General features: G+C 33.7%; 4 protein-coding genes and 1 non-coding gene across 6 annotated transcripts; 4 read left to right on the top strand and 1 right to left on the bottom strand.

Moving 5' to 3' along the window:
* The first annotated feature begins 3,287 nt into the window (after positions 1-3,287).
* On the top strand, positions 3,288-7,695 carry LOC17881043 (protein NLP7). Of its 2 annotated transcripts, XM_023778380.1 has the most exons (6): positions 3,288-3,769; positions 4,260-4,831; positions 5,233-5,280; positions 5,365-6,256; positions 6,358-7,400; positions 7,493-7,695. In XM_023778380.1, the coding sequence occupies exons 1-5, from the start codon at positions 3,439-3,441 to the stop codon at positions 7,392-7,394; spliced, it is 2,880 nt and encodes a 959-aa protein (XP_023634148.1). In that variant the 5' UTR covers positions 3,288-3,438; the 3' UTR covers positions 7,395-7,400; positions 7,493-7,695. The 2 variants fall into 2 exon arrangements, with proteins under 2 accessions (XP_023634148.1, XP_006282537.1); XM_006282475.2 differs by having other exon boundaries at positions 6,358-7,695.
* Positions 7,696-8,277: 582 nt separating this feature from the next.
* On the top strand, positions 8,278-9,065 carry LOC17880452. The gene has a single exon (XM_023778385.1). The coding sequence runs from the start codon at positions 8,620-8,622 to the stop codon at positions 8,863-8,865; it is 246 nt and encodes an 81-aa protein (XP_023634153.1). The 5' UTR covers positions 8,278-8,619; the 3' UTR covers positions 8,866-9,065.
* Positions 8,367-8,437, bottom strand: TRNAG-CCC. The gene has a single exon. It is a non-coding gene; the product is annotated as a tRNA-Gly (tRNA).
* An 890-nt stretch (positions 9,066-9,955) lies between the features above and the next one.
* On the top strand, positions 9,956-13,190 carry LOC17878236 (trehalase). The gene is made up of 11 exons (XM_006285146.2): positions 9,956-10,891; positions 11,048-11,167; positions 11,270-11,385; positions 11,471-11,571; positions 11,664-11,773; positions 11,865-11,937; positions 12,040-12,201; positions 12,293-12,380; positions 12,464-12,563; positions 12,658-12,871; positions 12,966-13,190. The coding sequence occupies exons 1-11, from the start codon at positions 10,206-10,208 to the stop codon at positions 13,047-13,049; spliced, it is 1,854 nt and encodes a 617-aa protein (XP_006285208.1). The 5' UTR covers positions 9,956-10,205; the 3' UTR covers positions 13,050-13,190.
* A 5,970-nt stretch (positions 13,191-19,160) lies between these two features.
* On the top strand, positions 19,161-22,177 carry LOC17878370 (short-chain dehydrogenase TIC 32, chloroplastic). Its single transcript, XM_006284024.2, has 8 exons — positions 19,161-19,552; positions 19,633-19,864; positions 20,069-20,148; positions 20,288-20,444; positions 20,838-20,919; positions 21,323-21,410; positions 21,545-21,591; positions 21,739-22,177. The coding sequence occupies exons 1-8, from the start codon at positions 19,432-19,434 to the stop codon at positions 21,928-21,930; spliced, it is 999 nt and encodes a 332-aa protein (XP_006284086.1). The 5' UTR covers positions 19,161-19,431; the 3' UTR covers positions 21,931-22,177.
* The last annotated feature ends 4,372 nt before the right edge of the window (positions 22,178-26,549 follow it).

Genomic DNA, 26,549 nt, shown 5'->3' with positions numbered 1-26,549 from the left:
CACATATGTGGTGTATATGTGGTATATGTGGTGTTGGAAGCGTGAGAAACCCAAAAAAAAAAAAAAAAAAAAAAGAGAAACCCAAAAACAAAAGATATATGATTCCTAGCTTACCTAATGTAAAAAAACTAGATATTGACCCGCGGTACACCGCGGGATAATTTTTTTTTTTAAAATTCATATTTTTAAAAATTTATAGATGTTAGAGTTTATTTAATAATTATTAAGATTGCATAATATCAATCTTTACTAAATTAGTTTAATTATACATGTTTTATATTAGTGTCGGTTAAAAAAGTAGTAAAATGACCCGTATTGAATTGTGAGATTAATAATATTCTTTTTTTTTGTAATATTAAGTCAAACCCGTTCCATCTTACAACCCGACCCGTCATATAACTTGTTGGAAGCATATTATAGTATTTCTCGTCTTATACCCCATCATGTCATATAATCGCCAAAAAAAAAAATACATATTTCCCATCTTTCCGTCTTGATTTTACTTCAATAAGTAAAAGAAAAAAATGCTATCAAAACTGAAAAACAAAAATGGATATTCTAAGCTTACACACAAAGATTTGGTTATATATATAGGTAAATGGTGTGGGAAAGTTAAATATTTTAAATAATAAAAATTAACAAAATATTGCATAAAGGATTTGTATTTTCTTATCTTTTAAATATAAATGGAGAAATATAAAATATTGATCTGTTTTGTAATTTTTGATTTATTTTTAACATATTTTTACCCAAAATATTGCATAAATTTCAATGATTCGGTTTTCACTTTCCACAAATTTCGTCAAAGAAATTCTGTACATAATAAATTGAAAAAGGTATATTTAGAAAATTTTAATAATGTTTTGATCTATTTTTATTATATTAAAACCTAGTAGTTATGGTAGTTACTAAAATATAGAGAAAATTAAAAGTTTCAAATTGTTTCTTTTTTTTTGTGGAAAGTTTCAAATTGTTTCTTATATTAATTATTATATATATATATATATATTGCAGATTTATTCATTATATTATTATTATTAAATAATAATGTGTGTATCCCACAAAAAATAATAATAATCGTGTGCCTATTTAATATTTATAAAATCGACTGACTTTAGTTTGAGAAGTTTGCCTCATATTTTTGAATTTTACATTAGTTATTTTTGGAAATTTTTATTAAGATAATAAGTATGTATTAAATTTGAAAATTGTTTTAGCTATTTTCGAAATAATTAATAGAGATTTTCTTAACTATTTTTTCGCAATAATAAATATTTGTTTAATTTGAAGATTTTCTTAAGTATTTTCGAAAAATTTTAGGGAGATTTTCTTGTTTTCATTATTGATTTTTAAACTATTTAAAAAGAAATATTAATAACAATGGCAGAACCTTGTAAATAAGTGAGCAAAGCAAGGGTTTTTTCATAAGTTGCTGCAAAAATGTTAATATAGATATCACGCCGACTTCAAATAAACCAAAACCATTACCACTTAGGAGTCTTATTCACAGTTTTATTAACTATTGTATTTCTGATATCAATAATACAGATAAATACAATTGACTGGATGTGGTAAAGTATAAATTGAGCCAACTATATATATAGATTAGTAGTGTTTTGTTTATGTTTTATTTTGTCTGTTAGTGTGGTTTTCTTAACTTGTTAGCAAAACTTTTTATTCTTATATAAAATTGTTAGCAAAGTATTGATTAATGATGTGAAGAGTTAGTTTACTCAAGCTATCTAAAGCTCAACTGAATTTTTTTATTTTTAACCACTTGATATATAATCAAGAGCATTTGAGCATTTCATTCTTTTATTTTTATGTTAATTCCAGAATTACATTATAAACATAATATTTTTCTAATATAATTGTTGGAACATAAAAATAGTACTAATTTTTTTGTTATATTCCATCTAGATTACGGAGGGGTGCAACAATTCTAAAACAAGAGTCTTCTTTAATTCACCTTGTCAATTCATATATCAAGTTGACACTTTCTTAATTTTCTGTATTTTAATTTATTTTATTTTTGGTCAAACGCTTTCTGAAATTGTATAAAGTAATCCCTACTTTAATTACAAGTGGCAATATATTCTAACAGTTCTGATCATTTACATTTAAAACTCTAAATCATTTTATAGTAACTATTTCTTTCTCTTTTTTAGCAAAGCTTTTTTTGAACTTTTGTGACTCATCATCTCATCCAATTATAAACCAACATATAAATAAGTTGTTTTACCACAGAAAGGTTATATAAATTATAGAATACATATTCGACTTTATGAAAGAGATGAAAAAAAAACAGTACTAATTTTGGATCATATCAGTGATGTTTGTATATAAAATATGGCTCATCCCAAATTTGAGTCAACATTTTTAGATATTTTTTTTTATAAAAGAATCATTAGAACGAAAACCAAAAAGAACAACTCTTATGGTTTTCTCAAAGTAATTTTTTAAAATATATATATATATATAAACAACATGAGTGTTAGTTACTTATATCACTAATTAAGAAGGCTACTTGATGGATTAATAAAAATATAAACTGAACTAATCCATGAAATAAACTAGTGAATCGCACTATAATTCCAAAAGAATCAGGTAGGTCCATTGATTTGTCTTTTCTCCACTTCACAAATTATCCCCATTAATAATCCCCAAAAGTCATTACGTAATAATTTATTTTAATAAAAAACATTTAAAAGTTTCACAACATTTTCCACACAAAATAAATAATTTATTTATTAAGGAGTTAAAGCAAATTTTGATTGGTGCATTCCCACCACGAGGTATGCTGAAGCTAAACGTGTCGTTACAATACAGCCGTCGTACTTGAAATAATTATGGCAATAATATCCAACAGTACCTTTTATTACAACTACGAATCTACTTAATTATTTCCCCCAAGATAAAATCAAATTCAGTAACTTTTGTTTTTTTTAATTAACATATTCATAGCTTAAATTATCTGAAACAACCAATGGTTGGATTCCTATAGTACAAATACAAAACCAGAATATGTCAAAGTTTCATTAATAATATTTTGTAGCTGTCGAAATAATTTATATATGGTGAATAAAATCTCGAGGAATATATTAAAAAAAAAAAAGATCTAGAAAGAATAATAATATTTTAAATATTTGGGGCACAGTTGTAATGTGAAGCAGAGAATCGATTCTCAATATATTATCCGAAAATGTTTTTTTGCATTTAAATTTAAAATTTTGTAAATTGTTTTTGTTTGATTCTGCGATATTATGGAATCACACACTCTGCCAATTTGACCTTTCTCTCTCTCGGGGTTCTCTCTTTCTCTATCCTAATCGAAAACAAAAGATCAAACCAAAACCAAAGAGAGAAGAGAAGTTGCAGACGCAATTATAATAGAAAAACACTTTCCCGGGAAAATTCCAGAAGCTGCTTTGGCCAAAAATGTGCGAGCCCGATGATAATTCCGCTAGAAACGGCGTTGCTCCTCCTCCTTCGAGGTCAAGGGAGCTTCTCATGGATGTCGACGACTTAGATCTTGACGGTTCCTGGCCTTTAGATCAAATCCCTTACTTATCCTCATCTAATCGCATGATTTCTCCTATTTTTGTCTCTTCTTCATCCGAGCAGCCTTGCTCCCCTCTTTGGGCTTTCTCCGACGGTGGTGGTAACGGTAATCACCACCACGCCAACGCCGGCGCTGACGATGATAAGATCAGCTCCGCCTCCGTTGTTCCTTCTTTCCGCCTCGCCGACTATCCTCTCTTTCTACCTTGTTAGTCTCCCCCAACTTTTAGCTTCTTCTTTTGTTCCGATGTCTTCATTTCCTTTATTTTCTCGATACATGTTGATCGGTGACTTGATTTTTGAATTGTGTTATGCTGGTAGAACGGTTTTAGCTTGAATTTAAGCTTTGCTGCTTACGGATTGAACAGAGGTTTTTGGTTGATTGGATTGATTTTGACTTTGTTTGTCCCCTTTTCAGGTGCTTATGTCAATACGTAATTTATTTTTATTTTTTTCCTTTCAATTCTGCAAATTCTGACTCTGAGTGTTTGAAAATTTTTGTGTTCGTTTATGGTATGGTGATTGAGACTTCATTGTTAGTTCACATCGATATTGCAAGTTCTTTTTCTGGTAAAATGATAAAACTTGCCAAAAATAGCTGATTTCTATAAACGTAGTGGGTAACAACAAGTCAAGCTTTCCCTGCTAAATGTTTTGTACCATAGTATCTGAAGGTGTAAATTTTTTGGTAATTGCAGACTCTTCTCCATCAGCAGCTGAGAACACAACAGAGAAACATAACAATTTTCAATTTCCTTCTCCATTGATGAGCCTAGTCCCGCCAGAGAACACAGACAACTACTGTGTGATCAAAGAGAGGATGACTCAGGCGCTTCGATACTTCAAAGACTCAACCGAACAACACGTTTTGGCTCAGGTCTGGGCTCCTGTGAGAAAGAATGGTCGTGATTTGCTGACGACTTTGGGTCAACCTTTTGTTCTTAATCCTAACGGTAATGGGCTTAATCAATACAGGATGATCTCTCTCACATATATGTTTTCTGTGGATAGTGAAAGTGACATAGAGCTCGGACTCCCGGGTCGAGTTTTCCGTCAGAAATTGCCTGAATGGACTCCGAATGTTCAGTACTATTCCAGCAAAGAATTCTCGCGGCTTGACCATGCCTTGCACTACAACGTGCGTGGTACACTGGCCTTGCCTGTCTTTAATCCTTCCGGTCAATCCTGCATAGGTGTTGTGGAACTTATAATGACCTCTGAGAAGATTCACTATGCACCCGAAGTGGACAAAGTTTGCAAAGCCCTTGAGGTTTGGCTTTCTTTCCTCTTTACTACACATACTCATCCCTTGCTATCTTTGTCCTTTATCTGAATTGATTCCAAGAACTTGGTGTGAATGGTTTAGAGTATTGAGCTGAAAAGTCTTGCCTTGCTAGTTATATTGATGAATATCCGTTGATAAAAAGTTTCTGCACATCATTTGGCCTGCCATTTTGAATCTCTGTCTCTCCAGAGCATGGTCTATTCTTTGATAATAACAACAAATTCATCTCAGTATCTTGCTAGCTTCTTTAATATTTGTCATTACGTTGTATCCAAATAGTTCTTTGTCTTTGGGATTTGCTGCAGCTTTGAAGTATTTTTTTTATTCCGGAGCGCTATATTTATAATTCCTTATTAATGTTAACAAGATTTGGTAAATTTTGTCAGGCTGTAAATCTGAAAAGCTCAGAAATACTTGATCACCAAACCACTCAGGTTAGCAATAGTATCATTTTGTGGATTTCCAATTACCATTTAAGCACTGGTTCTCACTGTTTTCAGTGAACTTGGTATTCACAGATATGTAATGAGAGTCGCCAAAACGCGCTTGCTGAGATTCTGGAAGTGCTGACAGTTGTCTGCGAGACCCATAACTTGCCTCTGGCTCAGACTTGGGTTCCATGCCAGCACGGAAGTGTTCTTGCCAATGGTGGCGGTCTAAAGAAAAACTGCACCAGTTTTGACGGTAGCTGCATGGGTCAAATCTGCATGTCTACAACCGACATGGCCTGCTATGTAGTGGATGCTCATGTCTGGGGTTTTAGAGATGCCTGCCTTGAACATCATCTTCAGAAAGGACAGGGAGTCGCTGGACGAGCTTTTCTCAATGGTGGCTCGTGTTTCTGCAGAGACATCACAAAGTTCTGCAAAACGCAGTACCCACTGGTCCATTATGCACTCATGTTCAAGTTAACCACTTGTTTTGCAATCTCTCTCCAGAGCTCTTATACGGGCGATGACAGTTACATTCTTGAATTCTTTCTTCCTTCAAGTATAACAGACGACCAAGAGCAAGATTCGCTGTTGGGTTCTATTTTGGTGACAATGAAAGAACATTTTCAGAGTCTTAGGGTTGCATCTGGGGTTGACTTTGGTGAAGATGATGACAAATTGTCTTTTGAGATCATCCAAGCATTACCGGACACGAAGATTCATTCAAAAATAGAATCCATTAGAGTTCCCTTTTCTGGTTTTAAGTCAAACGCGACAGAGACGCGGGTGATTCCTCAGCCTGTGGTTCAGTCTTCTGACCCAGTAAACGAGAATGGGAACGTGGCCACTGTTAATGGTGTGGTTAAGGAGAAGAAGAAAACAGAGAAAAAACGTGGAAAGACTGAGAAAACGATCAGTCTGGATGTACTTCAGCAGTATTTCACTGGAAGTCTCAAAGACGCTGCAAAGAGTCTTGGAGGTAATATATATATATATGAACTGTTTTCATGTTTTTGTTATAGTTTACTGGCTAGATATATATCAACTGAACTCTATATTGTTCTAATGTTCTTTTCTCAGTTTGCCCGACGACAATGAAGCGAATCTGCAGACAACACGGAATCTCGCGGTGGCCATCAAGGAAGATCAAGAAAGTGAATCGTTCGATCACAAAATTGAAACGAGTCATTGAATCTGTTCAAGGCACTGATGGAGGCCTCGACCTGACTTCCATGGCCGTTAGTTCCATCCCTTGGACACATGGTCAACCATCAGCACAGCCACTAAATTCACCTAGTGGTTCCAAACCTCCTGAGCTACCAAACGCAAACAATTCACCTAACCACTGGTCAAGTGATCACAGTCCTCACGAGCCAAATTGTTCGCCCGAGTTACCAAGCAATGGTCACAAGCGGTCACGAACGGTGGATGAAAGCGCAGGGACCCCGACCTCTCACGGCTCATGTGACGGTAACCAATTAGATGAAACTAAAGTCCCGAACCAAGATCCGCTATTCACGGTTGGTGAATCACCTGGGCTCCTTTTCCCACCCTATGCTAGAGATCATGATGTATCCGCAGCATCATTTTCAATGCCGAACAGGCTTCTTGGTTCTATAGACCATTTCCGAGGAATGCTCATCGAAGACGCTGGAAGTTCTAAAGATCTGAGAAATCTCTGCTCCACTGCAGCATTCGACGATAAGTTTCCAGACTCAAACTGGATGAACAATGATAACAACAGCAATAATAATATATATGCTCCCCCAAAGGAAGAGGCCATTGCAAATGTTACACGCGGAGCATCAGGCTCGGAAACGAGAACAATAACAATCAAAGCAAGCTACAAAGAAGACATTATACGGTTCAGGATATCCTCGGGTTCTGGTATAATGGAATTGAAGGATGAAGTGGCAAAGAGGCTGAAACTTGATGCAGGTACATTCGATATCAAGTATCTTGATGATGATAACGAATGGGTTTTGATTGCTTGTGATGCTGATCTTCAAGAATGTCTCGAGATCCCTAGATCCTCCCGCACTAATATCGTAAGGCTTTTAGTTCATGATGTAACGACAAATCTCGGGAGCTCCTGCGAGAGCACCGGAGAATTGTGACCCGAGGTAATTCATTCCAACGCTTTTGTAAATAATTTTTTGAAATATTTTACTGTTTAGGCTTTGTTTTTATTGTTCTTGGGTTTCGGTTGAGACAGAAGCAAGAATGTGTTTGGGGGACAAAGGTGTAAAGAAAAGACATTTGTTTGTAACTTGTAATTGTAAGAGGGAGAGTGAGGTTAGAAGTAAATTTTAGTTGTAAACTAACTCCATAATGGCTTGGTTGCTTCTTCAAAATGAAAAACAAGAATCAAAGAAAAGGCTTGTTAACAAAAAGCCGAAAATTTTGCATGTGTTGAAATGAAAGTTTTCCAAGATACAAATAATTCGAGTCAATCTATTACTAGTTCGAAACCCTCTTTTTATAAATGCACTAACTTTCTAACTTATGTGATGTACTGTTGACAATAGTTTAAATGAACTCAAAGAATTTCACTTTGAAACCACAAATTGGTAAATTATTATATGAGTACTCCCATATTTTGATTTTAGAAGCTATTTGAAGGAGTATACAACTAAATATTAAATACTAGTAGCTGATGATTTGATATGATGTATTTTTAGCTAAAAAATCTCTACCATCCTTAAATTTAGAAGAAAAAAAAATAGATTATTTTCAATAACACCGGATTTTAAAGTATATTTTTAAATCACCAAATTTAATAATATTAAATTTCATTATTATTTTAAAAATCTATGATTGAATAAGATAGGATTTGTTACTTTTTTACACAAATAAGTATAAATCTCATGGTTTTAAATAAAATTTTAGGAATATAATAGATTGAAACAACTCCCTAAATTCATCTAAATTTCTCAAAATCCTTAATTTAAAAATCAAATCATTTAAAATATTCGTTGAATACCCTCCCTTTTTTGACATGATTGAATACATCCCTTGACTATACATTATAATATCCGCTACATGATACATCTTTTTGTCAAAATGGAAAAATTAACAGAGTTATCTATTGCGCATCCAGGGAATCGAACCCTGGTCAGTACCGTGGGAGGGTACTATGATACCACTACACCAGATGCGCTGTCTTGTCTCCTAATTTTCTTTATATAAATTTATAACTATTTCTATTTTCCACCTCATCAAATTCACCTTCATTTTCAAAACATCGTGCAAAAGTTTGTAATCTCCTCTCTAATCGAATTGACCCATCCATCCCCACGATCTTGGTCATCTTCTGAACCCCTAATCGGATCGGTAAAAGCCATGGACAAGAGCATCAGCATCACCTCCTCCAACGTTACCACCACGACGACTTCAATGGAGAAGATCGATCACGCGGCTAGCTGGATCAGCGCCACCGTCATCTCCGCTTTTTTCACCTCTCTCGAACGTTGCGCATGCGTCAATCTCTCCACCTCTCATGATGATGAAGACGACGACGACGACGAGGAGGCTCACCACCGTCCCCTCGCCCTCTCCGCCGCTCCTTACCAAAACGATATCGTTTAGCTCTGTTTTTTATTTTAACCGCTGGTAAATTTTACCTCCTCTCGTGTTTCTTTTGCTAAATTCAATTTGGTGTGGATTTTGTAATTTTCTTGATTTTTAATTCATACGTTAAAGTGTGTAATCCTATTGAATTTTTCAGACATTTTGTTCTGTAAAATGCTTGAATGAGAATTTGATCAATTCACGTGTTAATTATCTGACTTTACTTTGTGTTTGAATCGATACATATGTTTTGATCATTTTGTATTGATAAACGTATCATTTGCTTAAAGTGTTTTTGGTGATTAATTTCTTGTTTTACATTTCATTTCTGATATTTTTCTCTGTAACAGCTAGCTAATAACAGCCTAACAAGTGTTGAAAGATTCACGTATCATTGTTTCAATGCAACCATAATTATAGATCATGTACTTTATCATAGTATCAAATCCGACAAAATGTGATTATTGGTGATGTTGGCCCTTTTTGGTTGGTAAAGAAGATTTAACAAACGTCGTGTTTGATTGAAACTGCCCCATTTGTTTCCTTAGCTTAAATCCGATGTTTCTTCCCATACAGAGAATATATTGTTTAAACGTCTTTGTCATTTAAACGTAAGTAATAGGACCATATGAGAGATCAAATCAAAAGTGGTTCTTGAGAGGATCTCATTATTTATCTCTTTCTCTATAATCACTTCTTTGGATTTATGCTTTGGGTGCGTTATCATTTTCATTTTAGTGTTTAAAAACTCATTTGTTTTTATATTAACAAGAATGCCAATGGGTTCGTTACAAAACAAAAGTAGCACGCATTCACATTCTTCAAGTTTCATCATCATTTGCTTTATTATTTATCAAGAAAAAGGTTACTAGTATTTGTGTACGGGTTTAGGCATGTTTCCTCTCATTAAGCTCTCTTTTTTCCAATAATTAAACCCACTCACTCACTAACAACTTTGTGAAAGAGATTTTAGTATACTCTGACGCGTAAGCGTGTCACTTTATCCCCGTGATTACTTCTTAAGACATCGAGTTTTGGTTTTTGCTACTTTATTAAAGTTTGTGTTCTATTTTGAGAAGATGATCTTGTCTTTTCTGAGATAGGTTCGTCTTGAAGTCGACCTCTTTGGCGACTAAATCTTTTAGAAGAAAGAAAGAAAGTAAGAAAGGTCCACAATTCCCAAGCTTATCAGAAAACCAAATCTAAATCGTTCTCATCTTGAGACAACCAATCAAAAATGATCCATCTGACTCAGCCAGAGGGTTTAATAGTAGTCTTCATTCCCCAATTATATTCATACTCTTTCCTTTTTGGTATGCGTTTTCCTAAGAACCCTAGTCAAACTCATACATTTGGCAATGAATTCACTTAAACGTCGTAACGCTGATCCAATAACATTTAAACCCTTCTTATCATCTCCTCCTTGCAATTTCTCATTCTCTTTTTCTTCCCTCATAGATCTTAAACGACAAGGTTTCACTCTGTTCCTCCTCTGTTTCTCTTTGACTGCTCTCATGGTGGACTCAGACACAGACTCGGACTCAGGTCCTGTAATCCTCGCAAGCCCACTCGTCAGTTTCCTCCAGCACGTGCAACTCACGGCACTTCGGTCCTACCCTAAAAAACAAACCCCTGATCCCAAATACTACATGGATCTATCTCTCAAACGTCCCTACAATCTCTCTACCGCCGAATCAGCCTTCAAAGACCTCACAAGCGAGTCACGTGACCTGTCAGTACCAGTGGAGAAGCTCGAAAGTTTTCTTAAAGAATACTTTGACGGCGCAGGGGAGGATCTGTTGCACCACGAACCTGTGGATTTCGTCTCAGATCCCTCGGGATTCCTCTCCAACGTGGAGAACCAAAAAGTCAGAGACTGGGCGCGTGAGGTACACGTTCTTTGGAGAAACCTGAGCTGCAGAGTCGCTGACTCGGTTAGAGAGTCTCCTGGCCGGCACACGCTGCTACCGTTGCCGGAACCGGTTATCATTCCCGGTTCGAGATTCAGAGAAGTCTATTACTGGGATTCTTATTGGGTCATCAAGTCAGTGTTTCTAGCTTTCAAATCACAATCTAATGTGTTTTTTTTTGTTTTTTGTTTTTTATACAATTGATTCCTCTCCTTTTGACATTACGTGCTGACTACGAAACAAGAGCTCACGTGTCACCGTCTTGTAACATGTGCTTTTTGCATGTGCAGAGGACTTATGACTAGTAAAATGTTCACTACCGCCAAAGGATTAGTCAAGAATCTCATGTCACTTGTGGAGACCTATGGTTTCGCTTTGAACGGCGCTAGAGCTTATTACACTAACAGAAGGTAACAAACTATTTTGTCTTTTCTTTCAATGGAATTTGTCTTTATATGCCTATAACGGATAAAACTAAATAGTTATGTTTATATGTTTTTGATTGTTACAAGCCAACCACCTCTATTGAGCTCAATGGTCTATGAGATATATAATGTAACCAAAGATGATGAACTTGTGAGGGAAGCTATCCCTGTGCTTGTCAAAGAGTACGAGTTTTGGAACTCAGGTTAGTTAAGTAGTTATATAGTTAGATGATCAATATATTAATTACTTCTTAGACTTAATTTTTGGTTATGTTATCTTCTTTGTAGGAAAACATAAAGTGGTTATTCGAGACGCCAGTGGTTATGATCACGTTTTAAGCCGTTATTATGCTTTGTGGAACATGCCACGGCCTGAATCCTCTGTTTTTGTATGTTTCTTTGTCTATTTGCAAACAGTATTTTCTAATGTTTATTGTGAGACAAAACTGTTGACTCTTTCTCTCTATGTAATCAACCACAGGATGAAGAATCCGCTTCAGGGTTCTCGACTATGTCAGAGAAACAACGGTTCCATCGAGATATAGCCTCGGCTGCTGAATCAGGATGTGATTTCAGCACGCGATGGATGAGGTTCAATTAGTTTAACATACTAATTAAGATTCGTTGATGTTACTAGCTACTGTCACTTATAGTTATGCTCAAAATAATATTTTGCATGCAGGGATCCTCCTAATTTCACAACTATGGCTACAACATCAGTTGTACCTGTTGATCTAAACGTGTTTCTTCTCAAGGTTTGCACTTTTCTTGAACCTAAATCTCTTCGATTAAGGTACGTGTAGGTATGTTTTGCGGATATGCTCTAGTAAGCATTTTATATGATCTTTTGACTGTAGATGGAACTCGATATAGCATTCTTGATGGAGATTTCCGGGGATAAAAATGGTTCAGACCATTTTGTGAAAGCATCGAAAGCTAGAGAGAAAGCATTTGAAACCGTGTTTTGGAATGAGGAAGCAGGACAGTGGCTAGATTACTGGCTTTCCTCCAATGGTGATGTAAGTTACATATAATCTTTAATTACAATTTCAGATTTCTAATAGTATACTGTTGATGAGAAAGCATTTGAGAGCGTGTTTGTGTCTTCAGGAGCCTGAGGCATGGAAAGCTGAGAACCAGAACACCAATGTTTTTGCATCTAACTTTGCTCCAATATGGATTAATACCATCAGTTCAGGTTAACTATCTATATATGTGTATAGATGTTACACATCTATGTTTTGTATATGAACCTTTTTGAAATTTGTAACATGCATGTAGATGAAACTCTGGTCAAGAAAGTTGTGAAAGCTCTCAAAAACTCAGGACTCATAGCTCCCGCTGGAATCCTCACATCTTTGACAGATTCTGGACAACAATGGTAAATGAACCATGTTGTTTGAAGTTCCACTTGAATCTTTATATTTACTTGATAAAGCATCTTGTTTATTAAAGATTTGGTTTCATTGGAACAGGGACTTTCCAAATGGGTGGGCACCGCAACAAGAAATGATCGTTACAGGGCTCGCGAGCTCGAGCTCAAAGGAAGCAAAAGAGATGGCAGAGGATATTGCAAGGAGATGGATAAGAAGCAACTATCTTGTATACAAGAAAGGTGGGACTATGCATGAGAAGCTTAAGGTTACAGAGCTTGGTGAATATGGTGGTGGAGGAGAATATATTCCGCAGGTAAATACATTGCTATTCAATTTTCATATCAACGTACGAGGGAAGAGTTTACAATAAAGTTTTGACTTTATTTTATGTACCAAAAAAATTGCAGACGGGATTTGGATGGTCGAACGGGGTTATATTAGCATTCCTGGAGGAGTTTGGATGGCCTTCCAACCTCAGCATTGAACCCTAGATTTACTACTTTTTATTTAACTTACCATTTTATATAAATAAAAACATTATGATATACTGGTGAACGTAGTTTCTTACTTTGTTGTGGTGGATCTCTTGGGGGTTTGTTTCTATCAGAATGTTATAGAGTTCCAACTTACAAGTGTTATATATATATATATATATGATCAATAAGGACATGCAAAATATATATATGAACCAATGTAGAGATCAATACTTAAACATCTAATGGTACATGGGAAAATTGGTGGATTCAGTTGGTTAACAAGTTTTAATAAGATGACAAAAAGCTTAATTCTAATTAATCTGTATTTAATAAAATTAGTACGTTCATTATCTCTTTTATCTGCCTAAACCATTTGATAGATTCTTTGAATGGTGGAAAAACTAACTTCACTTTCCGTGTCCTCCTTGAAAAGTAAATTCATTAGTATATCAAGTTTCTTTTCTCCAATAACGTAATTTATTATTCAAAACAAAACCCATTAGCAAATCAACTAGTATTATGTAGTATAATAATTGTTAGAGTCTTAGAGATGTGCAACCATACAAGTGAATACGAATATACACGATCGGAAGATAAAATCTTGTTTGTCAAATTTATTACTCAGAAGATCAAAATCAAATGGCTTTTCTACCCAAAAAAAAAAAGATTGTAATTATATTTTAAGGAACATAAAAAAAGTAAGCGTAAAAGGGGAATATAAGCCAATAGATCTAAGAGAGATTATAAAGGCAATAACGAAAAAATATAATGAAAATTATTGGTTTGTTTTTTTTAGATTACACATAAATATATGTATAAAAGGATAAAAGGGGCAAAAACCAAAAAAATGTGTAGGGTTTTAAATTTGCAAAACTCATTATTTGGTGTAAGGGAGGGCCGATCAAAAGAGTGGCAATCATTGAAGAAGTTGTCCTCTTCTTTTTATTTTAAAATATTTTTAAAAATAATCATCCCAATTTGATCCCATCTAAGCATTTGCATTGTATAATTCCACAATTTGATCCATACTAAACAAAAGTATTGAATTTTATAATGTTCGGTCTTGATGTCACACTGTAGTTCTTTAAAAACCAAACTAATTTTTTACTTCATGAAAAAAATTACAATAATATTATAGATCACTGAAAGTAATCTGATTCAAAATCTCCAACATAACATTTCCATGCTAAGTTTCAGTTAGGACCAAGACAAATTAAGCTTGCCCACCGAATAATAAACTAAAGCAATTCACATTCAATTATGACTATAAAACTATGGAAACTAACACTTGGTGTGTGTTATTTGAGTTGTTGGCTTGAAATGGGTGAGTGGGGGGAGCTGAATTATTATTATTATTCATAGAAGCTACTTAAAAAATAAGTGATTAATGACTAATGAGTGATCAAAAGTGGCTTATGAGTCAAATATAGTTGGCAAACAAAATATTTATACATCTATGATTTTTATGTAATCAGTACTCTACTAGTTTATATTTCTTTTTTTTTTCTTTTTTTTACTAGTTTATATTTCAATTAAGTTGCAAAAGGTTTTTTATAAGTTGGAAAAAGGTAATCATAAACAGAATCTCCGTTTGGATGAATCAGATTGTACCAAACGAATCCTAATAGAAATATTGCAGTTTGTTTAAATTATAAACCAACACCCCTTTTTATTATAAAAACAACCCTTTTGTTATCAGCAATTATCTAGGATATATAGTAGCAGTAGTACGTTCAGATTTGTGTTGGCATTACTTGTTACTAATTTTTATAACTAGTGAAGAAAGTTAGTAGCCCCCATTCCAAAAACCAACTAATTTAAATGCCTTGGAGAAAATTTTGAAGCTAATTCTCGCTTATTTATTGTTTTCGTGATACTAGGTCGAAGGTTAGCTTTTTCTTTATATTTTGAAGGTGCTAATTCTGACTAACAAAGAAAATACGTGTATTTTTTTAGTTTGTAAAGTAATAGTATAATTGTTTTGAAAACGTGATTTGAGTTCTTTTTGAAAATAGTCGGTTGTTCTATAAAGAAGATAATTTAGAATTTTAGATGGCCGTAAACTTTTTTTTTTGGAACCGGCAACACAAGTTGCAATTAGATTGAAAACTTTAGTTAATGATATTAAAAAAATACAAATAGGGTTGGAAAATAGTGGTTAATAGTTTTATAAAAATTATGCCAACGGATGATGCATAGAGAATCTTCCGTCCAAGTAGGGATTGGTTTGCTGCTGGTCAAAACTATTCATTTTGGGTTCCCAAAACCCCATGTGCACTTTCTCATTTGTCAAACTTTCAAATGTTTATAAACTAAACTAAAAACCATTTAACTTCCTTTTATAACCGTTTGTAATAAAAATATTGACTGATTCGATCACAAATTTTATATGATCTACTATGAACCTAGGTAGGAGCTGGACCATGAGTTACCATTAGGTGTTGAACATTTGCATTTTAGCTGTTCCCTTTTCTCCCCCGTGTAGACATGAGTCTTGTAATGTACGATATCATGATTAACTAATCATGTCTAATCTTATCTAATTAATTTTTAGTATTAAAGCTCAAATAATTACATAATAACACATGTATGTGTGAAGAATGGTACGTAACATCTCACATCTGATCGATGTCCTTTATATTTGAAAGTAGATTTTGCAAATGACTTTATTAATTTTCTACTATTACCAACTAATAATAATGAATCTATCTTTGTGTTACATGATGGATATATGTAAGCCACAAATATTTTTCCCATGACACCTTTTCGCTTGATAAGGAAGACGCCATTCCATTGGCTATGATGAGGAACTTTACCTTTTCTTTTTCATAATTATAGCGAAAGAGAAACGCATAATAAGCCAGAAAAGAATATTCATAACATAAAAAAGAGATATGGTATATACAATGTACTTTCAAATACGCTTAGACTATTTATCGTCACATTGATAACTATCTCTATAAACTAGGCATTTTAAAAGTATATATATATATATATATATATATATATCAACATCATCATGATTCTAAAGAGGTACTTTGGGTTGAAAAACTAAACAAGGCAGAGATGATTTTCATATGTGATAGATGTTTTGGTTACGTAATATAAGAAAAGTTATGTGAAAAATGAAATTTGGTCCCCAGTTTCGTTGGCGCTAGCCAATACAAGTGCCCCAAAAAGCTGATTCTCCATTATCTCCATATTTTCCAAATTTTTTCTTTTGTTTTAAACCGAAAGTGTAATTTAGTTTAAGTGGCTACGAAAGTAACGTTTTCAATTTTTTGGTTGGGCAGATCTGCCTTTTTGCCATTAGTTGATATACTGTTTGACATTACCATGTTGATGAAGGTGCACAATGTCTTTTGTTTTAGTACAAGTGTGATTGGTTATTTTATGAGTACTCATATAACTTTTGTCATTTACAGTAAAGTTGGCATATTCATAGTTTGATTCATAATTAGGTCGTTGGACTGGAGCAAGTTTCTTACATCCCAAAAAAAAAAAAAAATAGTCTGACAAAAACAAGAGTACGTACTCGAAGACACTAGATCAAAAAGAGTACTTTAAAGCTTCAACACATTGGTACCCAAAAAAACAAAAGTGGGTAGAAGACACTGATTGAGAGTAGAAGTTCAAGATTCACTCAAACTCACTTTCGGATAAGCGCATGCAATAGTAATCGAGCTACCAACGTGACAATGAGCTGGAATCAGCTTGTACTCAAGACACAACAAGGACAATACGAAAAATGTAAGGAGGGAGAAGCTTTGCATCTTCTATCATCTATTGTCGTTTGTTGCTATGTTTTGTATGAAAGGGAGCACACATGAAACTTTAGGATGTGCCAAACAAGAGAGATAGAGAAAGGTTTACATAAGCTCCAAGGTCTTTGAAATCATTGAATGTGTTCATGAATTGTAAGGAATTAAGGTTTTTTTATTTGGTATTGGGGGATGAACGTAATTAAGTTCTTAATGTTAAAACACTAAAAAAATAAACATGTAATACTACAACTATGTGATAAGGTTATATAAACTCCGTCTTATTTATATATTTGACTCTAGTAAACTAGTAAGAAGTACGTTCATTCGTGAGAGGTGCATGTGAGCTTTAAAGTATTCAACACAAATTTATTAAGCATATAGAATCATTGGCTGAATCCTTGCAAGAAAACTTGTAACGAGATGACTTTAAAAAAACGGTATTGGATGTTACGGAGACATTGACATTGAATTATTGAAAAATCATTGATCATTGATCATGAACAATTAACAATCAAACCAATTAGTAATCAAATTAGTATTTTTTTAATGATGGGTGACCGTGTTCCAAGGGAGACGAGAAGCGATCCAGTACGCAGTTTGTATAAACCTCACGTGCGTTAACCTTCTCATAAGGACAGATGCATCGGCGTATGCAGCCATCGTCCCTCCACTTATTTTTATTAAAAAAAGAAAAAAAAAAACAAGAAGGACGTCGATAAAAACGGGACGGTCCTATCTCTTCTTTCTTTACAATTTGCGGGCCCCACTGACACGTAGCGGCCCGCGATTGGTTTTGTTTTGTTTTTTTCTTTTTTTAAAAAAAAAAATCTAAAAATTTAAAAAAAAAATATATATATATATATATATGTTGAGAGACGATTATACCGATGTGCATGGTCTAAGATTCTTCTTTTTTATGTTTCTACAATACTAATTACTTCCTTTTAATTCATCCACATTGTATTCTCTTTAGACCAATAGACCAAAACGTATTTTTAAAAGTTTAGACTAAGTATATAATTATTTCTCAAACATCAATGCCATATGAATGGACTAGTGCTAATTTTACATTATTCCATTATAAGTTGTTGATGATAAATAAATAAAAAAGAAGACTGTATGTATATAGTTACCGGTAGTCCCAAGACCGGCGTTTATTCCGAGATTGATATAGGAAATATAAGTATTTTGTTTTAATTAGAGGATTAGTAAAGCAATAAAATGAGGATAGAATAATTAGTTAATGAGTGACACCAAGTATACAACTAATACGTCACGACTGTATAATTGTCCCCTAGAAGTAGTCAAACCTTAGCCCTTTTGACCGTTTATATATTTGTGCCTTCGACCACAATCTTTTCCATTTTTGATCTTGCTGAGTTGATTCCACCACTCAAGCGATAGTTCAAATTTCGATTAACAAAATAAGGAACAAATTAACAAAATTTCGAATCAGAGACTGACAGCTGTTAATTAGATTGAATACTAAATAGTAAATTAATTAGGTTTGACCAAAATGATTTCATAAATTAATCATCAATCCAAGAATAATATAAGTCACATAATTTGATTATTTACTAAAAGCCACATGATAGCTCTCTAAAAAAAGATATAACAAATCAACCCATACCAAAAGTTGATGATTTGTTTCCCATTACACCACTGATATGTATGTTTCAAATTTTCTGTTGAATACTATTTTAAAAGATTTGTTTCCAATTTTAGTTGATATTTTGTTATAATTGTTACCATTATATAATTAAAACAAAATCTTAAAGGATAATTCGTGTTGCTTAGAAAGAGCTTGAAAAAATGGATACGTATCAAATTAATTTTTGAAAACTTTGTTTCAGTTTCAAAACTTAAAAACTCAGTCAGCCATTTCTTAAATCGGTTTTAATATGTCTAATATTTGACAAAATGTATCCATGTAAGAGATAATATCCTTGTGGTTTTTGTTATCCCCATTGCTTTCGCAGTATTTTCTGCTTCCAAACCTAATGTATAGCCATATTTTGATAAACCTTATTACTGGTTTTAAACAAGAACTAATAATATTATCATAATCTAAATACAAAGAGTAGAGACCTACCACTACGAAATGATTTTAAACAAGAACAAAGTACAAGAATGAAAATTTAATACTCTATATCTTTTCACCGATCTTTTTATCAAAACGTTGTAGTATCTACTACTACTAGTAGTGTTATCTTTTTCTTTAATCATCATCATCATCATCATCATCATCATCATCATCATCATCATCATCATCATCATCATCACCATCATCATCAATTCGAAGTTGACTATAAATAAACACATAACTATTTCTTCCATCTTTGCCAGGCGGCGTTGCCTTAAAAAAAAAACCTGACAAGAGCATACCACACCACTCTTCTCTCTCTCTTTTATTTTTTTTTGTTCGTAATATGAAAGTTACAATTATATCCTCCTAACTGAAAACGGCAAATTACGTTCTTCTTATTTGTTTGCTTCCTTCTCTTCTGTTTTTCTTTTTCTGTGGCTTTAAATTCTTCTTTCATATTAATTCCGAAAGAGAAGAGAAGAGAAATAAAAAAAAGACTCTTCAGTCGCACATAGCCAGCCGCCGTTAACAGAATAATAAAACTCCGATGATCGAGACAGGAAGATACCTTCTCGGCGCCGCCGGTGCTAGCGGTTTCGGTTCCAAATCCACCGCCGAAGAGGTTACCGAGAACTGCGACCTTCGTTCCATCACAGCCATCATCACCGGTTAGTGTTTTTAATTTTTTCTCCTCTTTCTTGTTTACGAATCGTCTTCTTGATTCTTATATATATGGTCCTTCGAATAGGTGCGACGTCGGGGATCGGAGCGGAGACGGCGAGAGTGTTGGCGAAACGAGGAGCGAGGTTGGTATTCCCGGCGAGGAACGTCAAAGCGGCGGAAGAAGCTAAAGAAAAGATCGTCTCTGAGTTCCCGGAGACGGAGATCGTCGTTATGAAGCTTGATCTCAGTTCTATCGCCTCCGTACGAAGCTTCGTCGCCGGTTTCGAGAATCTTGATCTACCTCTTAATCTTCTCATGTAAGTCTCACAATCCCTTATTAATCGATATGCATGTTTTTACACATGTACGTACGTGTGTCTGGTTCTGGGGATTTTATTATGTGAACAGAACATAATCTCAGTTCCTTCTTAAGTTTCTGTTGATTTGGATTTGTTTTTAATTATTAGTATTATTATGTTATGTGTGATTTTTAATTATTTAATATACAATTGTCGAATCAGAAACAACGCAGGCAAGTTAGCACATGAACATGCAATATCCGAAGACGGGATCGAGATGACATTTGCCACTAATTATCTAGGTATTTATTACTATTTTCTTAATTATTTATACGATTCCCTTACTCTATGTGACAGATCCTAATTAATTACCCACATTATACTAATAAATTTGTCATATCTTTTTTGTTAATGGCCTTCTTAATTATTATCATTGATCAGGTCACTATCTCTTGACCAATTTGTTGCTGAAGAAGATGATTCAAACGGCAGAGGAAACAGGAGTTCAAGGACGTATCGTTAACGTTACTTCGGGTATCCACGGCTGGTTTACCGGCGACTTGATCGACTACCTCCGGCTGATTTCACAACCCAAGTGGTAAGAATAATCTCTTTAATTTATCTTCTGGTTGAGTCAGGAGTAGGTTGTAAATGTTCCATTCTATACTTAAATTCTCCAAATCAGAAAAAGCTGAATTATTACTGTAACATCTACAAGCTAGTACAATTTCATATAAGAGCCTGATAGCTAGAACTATAAATGAGAGACTAGGATTGGTGTTCTTGAGATGTGAATAAAAAAGCTTGTCGAGGAATTTACTTTTTACCCTACTATAAAGCTAAAAAAAGCTGCGTAGTTGTTAATGTTTCGACTGATGAGTGACAGTAACTCGACAGAGGGTAAATAAATGTGAAAAGGGAGTAAAAGGGTTTTGACCTTTTGGTAATGTAACATTTTTTTTTTCTTTTCTTTTGGTTTATGATCGATTAGTCAATTCGATGCGACACGTGCGTATGCTCTCTCGAAGCTTGCCAACGTTTTGCATACCAAGGAGCTCTCTTCTCGACTCCAGGTCTCTTTCTCTCCCCCACACTCTCTTTTTTACTTGCATCCATTTAATAAATTACTCATAACACAATAAATAATTACCCCAATTAAAAAAAAAACTCAGAAGCATAATGGTAGAAGTTAATGTGTGTCATAATTGTCAAATTTATTGATTTTCTTTTGTCAAAGTATAAATGAAAGGGTGAAAGTGTATGGGAAGGAGACAACAAGAAACCTAGATAACTAGGATTTGTATTATAACCAAAAACATGAAAGAGTTAGTTAAGTCACACACTAGAAAGTTTTATTTGACTATTGAGCATAGTTAGGATTTAGGACAATCATGTGGGTCATTAAACTAAAGTGATTAAAAGTTTTGTTTATAAAAATAGTATTTAATGGTTAAAGAAAACAAAAAAAAATTGCAGAAAATTGGAGCGAACGTGATAGTAAACTGCGTACACCCAGGAGTTGTTAAAACCCGGTTAACAAGAGACCGAGAAGGCTTATTAACAGGTTGGTTTATTTTTAATTTTCCTCACTAACATACATAAGCATATTGTAGTTTATTCTTGAATGATTATAATGATGATCAAGATTCTTAATTATATATCTACATATGGCTTCCCTTTTGTCTTTTACCTACTCAGATCTCGTCTTCTTCCTGGCTTCCAAGCTCGTTAAGACCGTCCCTCAAGTAATATATTGTTATCTGTTTTTATTTAATTATAAAGTTTGTAACATCTTAATCAGTGTTGGATAAGTCATACTTTTTTGTTGTTAATCCTGTTTAAGATTATTGGACTTATGTGCTACTTTGTTTGATTTTGGTATGTGCTATTAGGCAGCAGCAACGACTTGTTACGTGGCAACAAATCCAAGACTGGTGAACGTATCGGGAAAGTACTTTACGGACTGTAATGAAACGATGCCGTCAGGACTTGGATCAAACTCCTCTGAAGCTACCAAATTATGGGCTGCTTCTGAGATTCTCGTAACTCAACCTTCCAAGGCCGGCTTCGACCCATGCAGCTAAAGGGGGAAGAAAAAGTAGAAGTAATTATCTTATCATATACCACCATTAGGAAAACATATTATACTAAAATCTTATTAGATGTGAAAAAAATATTATAAAGCTTAGTTGATATATATACAATTAGTATTCTATTTCTATAGTGCGAATGCGAAGCTAAATGTACGTATACGTTGTAGTCTTTGTTTATACTTAAGTTATACTACATGGGAGAACACTTAATTAAATCTAATGTTTTGTCATGGGTTTATTTAAAGTGTATATATGTTCAGAAGAAGAGTGCAACTTGAACTAGAATACTAAACTTAGAATAATAGAAGTTTTAAGTGGGGAATCATAATGTCAATCATTAGTTTCGAAAGTGCTCGGAAGCTCTTTTAATCTTTTGATAATCTTGTGATTAACTCATTTGGACGGATGTGTAAGAGATCTCTCTTTCTTATCGTTTTTCCTTCTTTAAAGAACTTTTCTAAAAATAATTTCGTATTGACATTGACTATTCATGTCCATGTGAAATAGTATACGAAGTTTTGGCTTTCCATCACTGTTTTTATTATTATTGTTACGTGTGAGGCTAATTTGGATGTTGATTTTTTTTTTCTTTAATAATGAGTTTTGCACTTTGCATTGATTAGTTTACCTTTTGCTTTAATAGTTATACGTATACCCGTGAGTTTATGCAAAAAATAAACTAACACGAACTAATATTCTGACTTTATAAACGTTAATTTGTTTATCTCGTTCTCGTATATATTAATAAGAGGAATGATATAGCAAAAATAATCGAAAAAAGGATAAGAAATAAACCCATAAGAAATCAACAAAGAACATGAAAAGAAATCATATAATATGAAAAAGTGTGAGAAAAAAAAAAGTTAGATAGATGAGAGAATCGGTTAGAGATGGGTTCTTTAAGATAATAAGATAGGAAGAGGAGAGGACCGCAGATAAAAAATGGCGCATGATAATACTTTTGAGCGTGGGTCTCTTCTCTTCTCTTCTCTCTATCTCTTCTTTTTCTTTTTCTTTTCTTATCGTAGAGAGTAGAGACCCTACTAACATGCGCCAGGGGTTTTCACTTTTTTCACTTGTGGAAAAAGAACTCTCGTGCGCCATCAAACTTGCTCCGTCCTTACGGAGAATTCTAATCATTGCATAAGAGAAGCAAAAAGAGAAAGGTTGGCGTAAAGAAGAATGGTTAAAACTTATAAGTATAGTTTAAACAAGAAACAATGCACATGTCTTCTCAGTTTCAACAACACTTTAGTTTGGCGTGGAAATCTCTAGCATGTAAAACAAAACAGCTCACACATGGGCCGTGGCGATACATTTGATAAATTCGTAGTGGCTCGGTGATATAATTAGCAATTTGTTTTAGTGTTACGGGCTGACTCTTAATGGACCTACATCTTATTTGATGAAGGTCATTAATTGTGTAAATAAAAGCCCAAACCTGTTGAGGTTGAATGCGAGCTCCTTCTTTATAACCTGCAAAATATATACTATAGAAATTGAGTCTTGGCTATCAATATTTCTTTTCAAACAGTGATGTTTAATAGCAACCTCTAGAAAGGATGGTGCAATCTAATATTATAAATTTATCCGAGAAACAACATGTTATCTCTTTTCTTACCAATTGCATCTATTACACGTCTTCTTTTTTTGTGTTCTCTTTCAGATAGTACTCCTTTGATCTTATGTTCATGAAAGAAGATTAGATGTGTTGTCATATCGCGCTACATTTGATCTTGTGTGTTGGCTAATGGCTACTCCTTTTTCAGTTTTTGTTTACTTCCCTTCATATAGTACTCCCTAGTCCCTAAAGACGTTGCTGATTCATTTAAAACTGGACAAAGAAGGAAGCCCAATAATTTCATTAGTTTTAATAGCCCATAGTACAACTGAAAACTAAATTGAACAAATCAATTCATCCAAAACATTCAACCTACTTACATAGTGAACCAGAGCAATGGATATAAACCTCTCGATTAAGAGATGAAAGGTTACGTCCGTACGGGTGTCTCCATCTCCAAGGAGTCAAACTCGTAACCCTTCTTTTCCTCTTTCTATGAATATGTTAAAAGCTAAAGACTTCAGTTGAAAAAAAAGAGTCTATATATGAGTCATTCATCCTAATATTTTACTCGAAACAAACGCTTGCATCAGATTATTTATCTCCTCTCCAGAAGTGTATTCAAGAAAGCAGAAAAAAGAAAAATACAACTATTGGTAAAGTGGCTAATGGTGCAGAGAATGGCACAAGTTGGGGTTAAGGTGGTGCGGGGTTTGTTTTGTCCAAACACACGCTGACATGGACCGCAACTTCTAAAAGATGCTATCCACGCACTACGTAGGACCCTTAACAAAATCCAACGGCTCAGATTCGGTGGACCTTTTCTTCGTCGAGAGAATTATCAGACAAGGCACGCGCATGGGGTCATGTAGGACCCTAACCTTCACCGGCCACACCAAGCCGGTAATGACCGTTCATTATTCGACTCGGTCAACTCTTTTCACGACACTTGTCCACATCTTTCACACACACTCTCTCTGTTATATCTGTCACTTTTATGATTACTACTTTAAGAAACGAAGATTAAATCAAGTTTACCAAAGAGACTAATCTTTATTTGCATATGAATCGAATGCAATTAGTATATATATTACTTTCGTTTTTCTCTTCTTTCCTTACCTAAAAATGTTATTATATTTGTTTGGTAACTTCTTCATTGGTGGTGATAAGAAGAAGATGACTAAACAAGGGGAGGAGCGTGGCATGTGGAGTGAAAGAAATTAGGTGTTCATGAGCTGTTTTGTACACTAAGATAGCTCACGTGGCGATGACACATAGGTCATGTTGGATCTGAGGGCCACACTAATCAACCACACCACAACGTTCTATGATGGAAGTAGAGATCATGACCGTCTAATATGAAATCTCAAAAGCATATATTCGTGCGATACAGGTAATCATAGCCTAATTGGAATCTTAAGTCACACGTGAAATACGGATAAGTTGTATAGTATGAGATAATAATAACAGATCATGAGCATTTTTTTTTTTTAAATAATCCGGTTGCTTTGCATGTGGACCTTTTACTTAAGGGCGTCTTTGGCTTCTCTCTTCTTAACATTTTCACATAATGTTTTTGTTTCTATATAGCTGACTTGTTACGTGTAAATGATAAGTGATCCCAAGCATATACATGTCAAAAACATATGAAATGTGTTTTGTTTTGTTGTTCTTTAATTTAAGAATATACATACAATAGCACGATCAAAATAAGCTTTAAGAGGTCAACTCGATTGTCAATGGATGGTCAACTTATTAGGTCCTTGAATTTTAATTCCTCCGTACTAATATGATACTGATAATAATGTATACTTTATATCGTGAAAAAGTGTTATACTTTTTATATATAGCTTTTCGACCACTGATCTTTTTTCTTTTGTTCGATAATTATTTCTAAAGATAATAATCTTCTAACAAGATAGTTTAAAAAGGACACAACTATCACACTATGCTAAACGATTTTTTTTTTTTAAGTGTATTTATTTTCATTCAAATGTGATGATGTATTTGTAGCAGAAGTTGTGTTTGATGCTTTTTATACTTGTAAAGTAGTATGTATCGATTCCACCAAAAAGAAAAGTAGTATGTATATATCGATATAATTGATCAACTAAATGTATCAATATATATAAATTATATAATCAAGTACTGGTTAACTAAATGTGTAACATGATACATGTATAATGTTAAATAATGAATTATGTATCATATCAATATAATCAATTTGTTTGCCCGATAACTTTCTAGAAACAATAATTAAGAAATATTTGGGCAAAAGAAACCCACTAGCTTTCCATGAATTTACTATATATGAAAAGAGCAGTCGACTTTTGAAACAGAAGAAGAGACCAATCTACTTTAAAGTTCAGGCATTCAAATCAAATTAGGAAAAAATTTCATGTACTATATACAATATTTAAAATTTTAGAACACAATTGAAAACCGTCGTGGACGTTAAGACTTAAATATCCAATACCTAACTAATGACCAAATTTTCAATCGGACTCGGATTTTCAAAGTTGAAATTTTCCTTGAACTGAATAACAACAAGTAAATTAATAAATTAAACCAATTAAGAAATTGATAGATGATGTGGTATCAGATAAACACACATTTAGTCAATATATTTCCAAAAGCATAACCATAATTTGCTTGTCGATTAGGATTTACGAATATGTAACTTCTTTTAGGTGTTTACGCGTTGATACTCTTTAATATATATGTTTTTCTCCAATATATATATCCCTAATTGAGAGAATCTGATTATGTTATGCTAGAACTAATTTTTTTTCTTTATTATGCGCCAGAAATAATAATTTAGAGATTGAAAAGACAAAATGAATTTAGTTCTGATTACCACACACTTAGTATAAGATAGTATGTTTTTTTCTCTCTAGAATCATGTTTTCTTACAAGTTCAACGACATAATTGTGACGATTTTGCAAAGAAAAATGTTTACAGTTTTTCATCACAATCGCATAAATGTTGAAAAATATTGATAATTAGTCATTTTAAACAATTAAGAACTTAAGTTTTGGTAATGCATTG

This window comes from Capsella rubella, unplaced genomic scaffold (genome assembly GCF_000375325.1).
Source record: "Capsella rubella cultivar Monte Gargano unplaced genomic scaffold, Caprub1_0 scaffold_7, whole genome shotgun sequence".
Classification (NCBI taxonomy): Eukaryota; Viridiplantae; Streptophyta; class Magnoliopsida; order Brassicales; family Brassicaceae; genus Capsella; species Capsella rubella.
The sequence above is the reverse complement of the archived record's forward strand: the minus strand, read 5'-3'. Positions and strand labels throughout refer to the sequence as shown.

Coding starts and splice junctions, on each gene's coding strand:
- LOC17881043 (XM_023778380.1), top strand. CDS start 3,439: ATGTGCGAGCCCGATGATAATTCCGCTAGAAACGGCGTTGCTCCTCCT. Junction 3,770..4,259: donor CTATCCTCTCTTTCTACCTT/GTTAGTCTCCCC, acceptor TGGTAATTGCAG/ACTCTTCTCCATCAGCAGCT. Junction 5,281..5,364: donor TTGATCACCAAACCACTCAG/GTTAGCAATAGT, acceptor TGGTATTCACAG/ATATGTAATGAGAGTCGCCA.
- LOC17880452 (XM_023778385.1), top strand. CDS start 8,620: ATGGACAAGAGCATCAGCATCACCTCCTCCAACGTTACCACCACGACG.
- LOC17878236 (XM_006285146.2), top strand. CDS start 10,206: ATGAATTCACTTAAACGTCGTAACGCTGATCCAATAACATTTAAACCC. Junction 11,386..11,470: donor GTACGAGTTTTGGAACTCAG/GTTAGTTAAGTA, acceptor TCTTCTTTGTAG/GAAAACATAAAGTGGTTATT. Junction 12,381..12,463: donor GATTAATACCATCAGTTCAG/GTTAACTATCTA, acceptor ACATGCATGTAG/ATGAAACTCTGGTCAAGAAA.
- LOC17878370 (XM_006284024.2), top strand. CDS start 19,432: ATGATCGAGACAGGAAGATACCTTCTCGGCGCCGCCGGTGCTAGCGGT. Junction 19,865..20,068: donor CTACCTCTTAATCTTCTCAT/GTAAGTCTCACA, acceptor TTGTCGAATCAG/AAACAACGCAGGCAAGTTAG. Junction 20,920..21,322: donor AGCTCTCTTCTCGACTCCAG/GTCTCTTTCTCT, acceptor AAAAAATTGCAG/AAAATTGGAGCGAACGTGAT.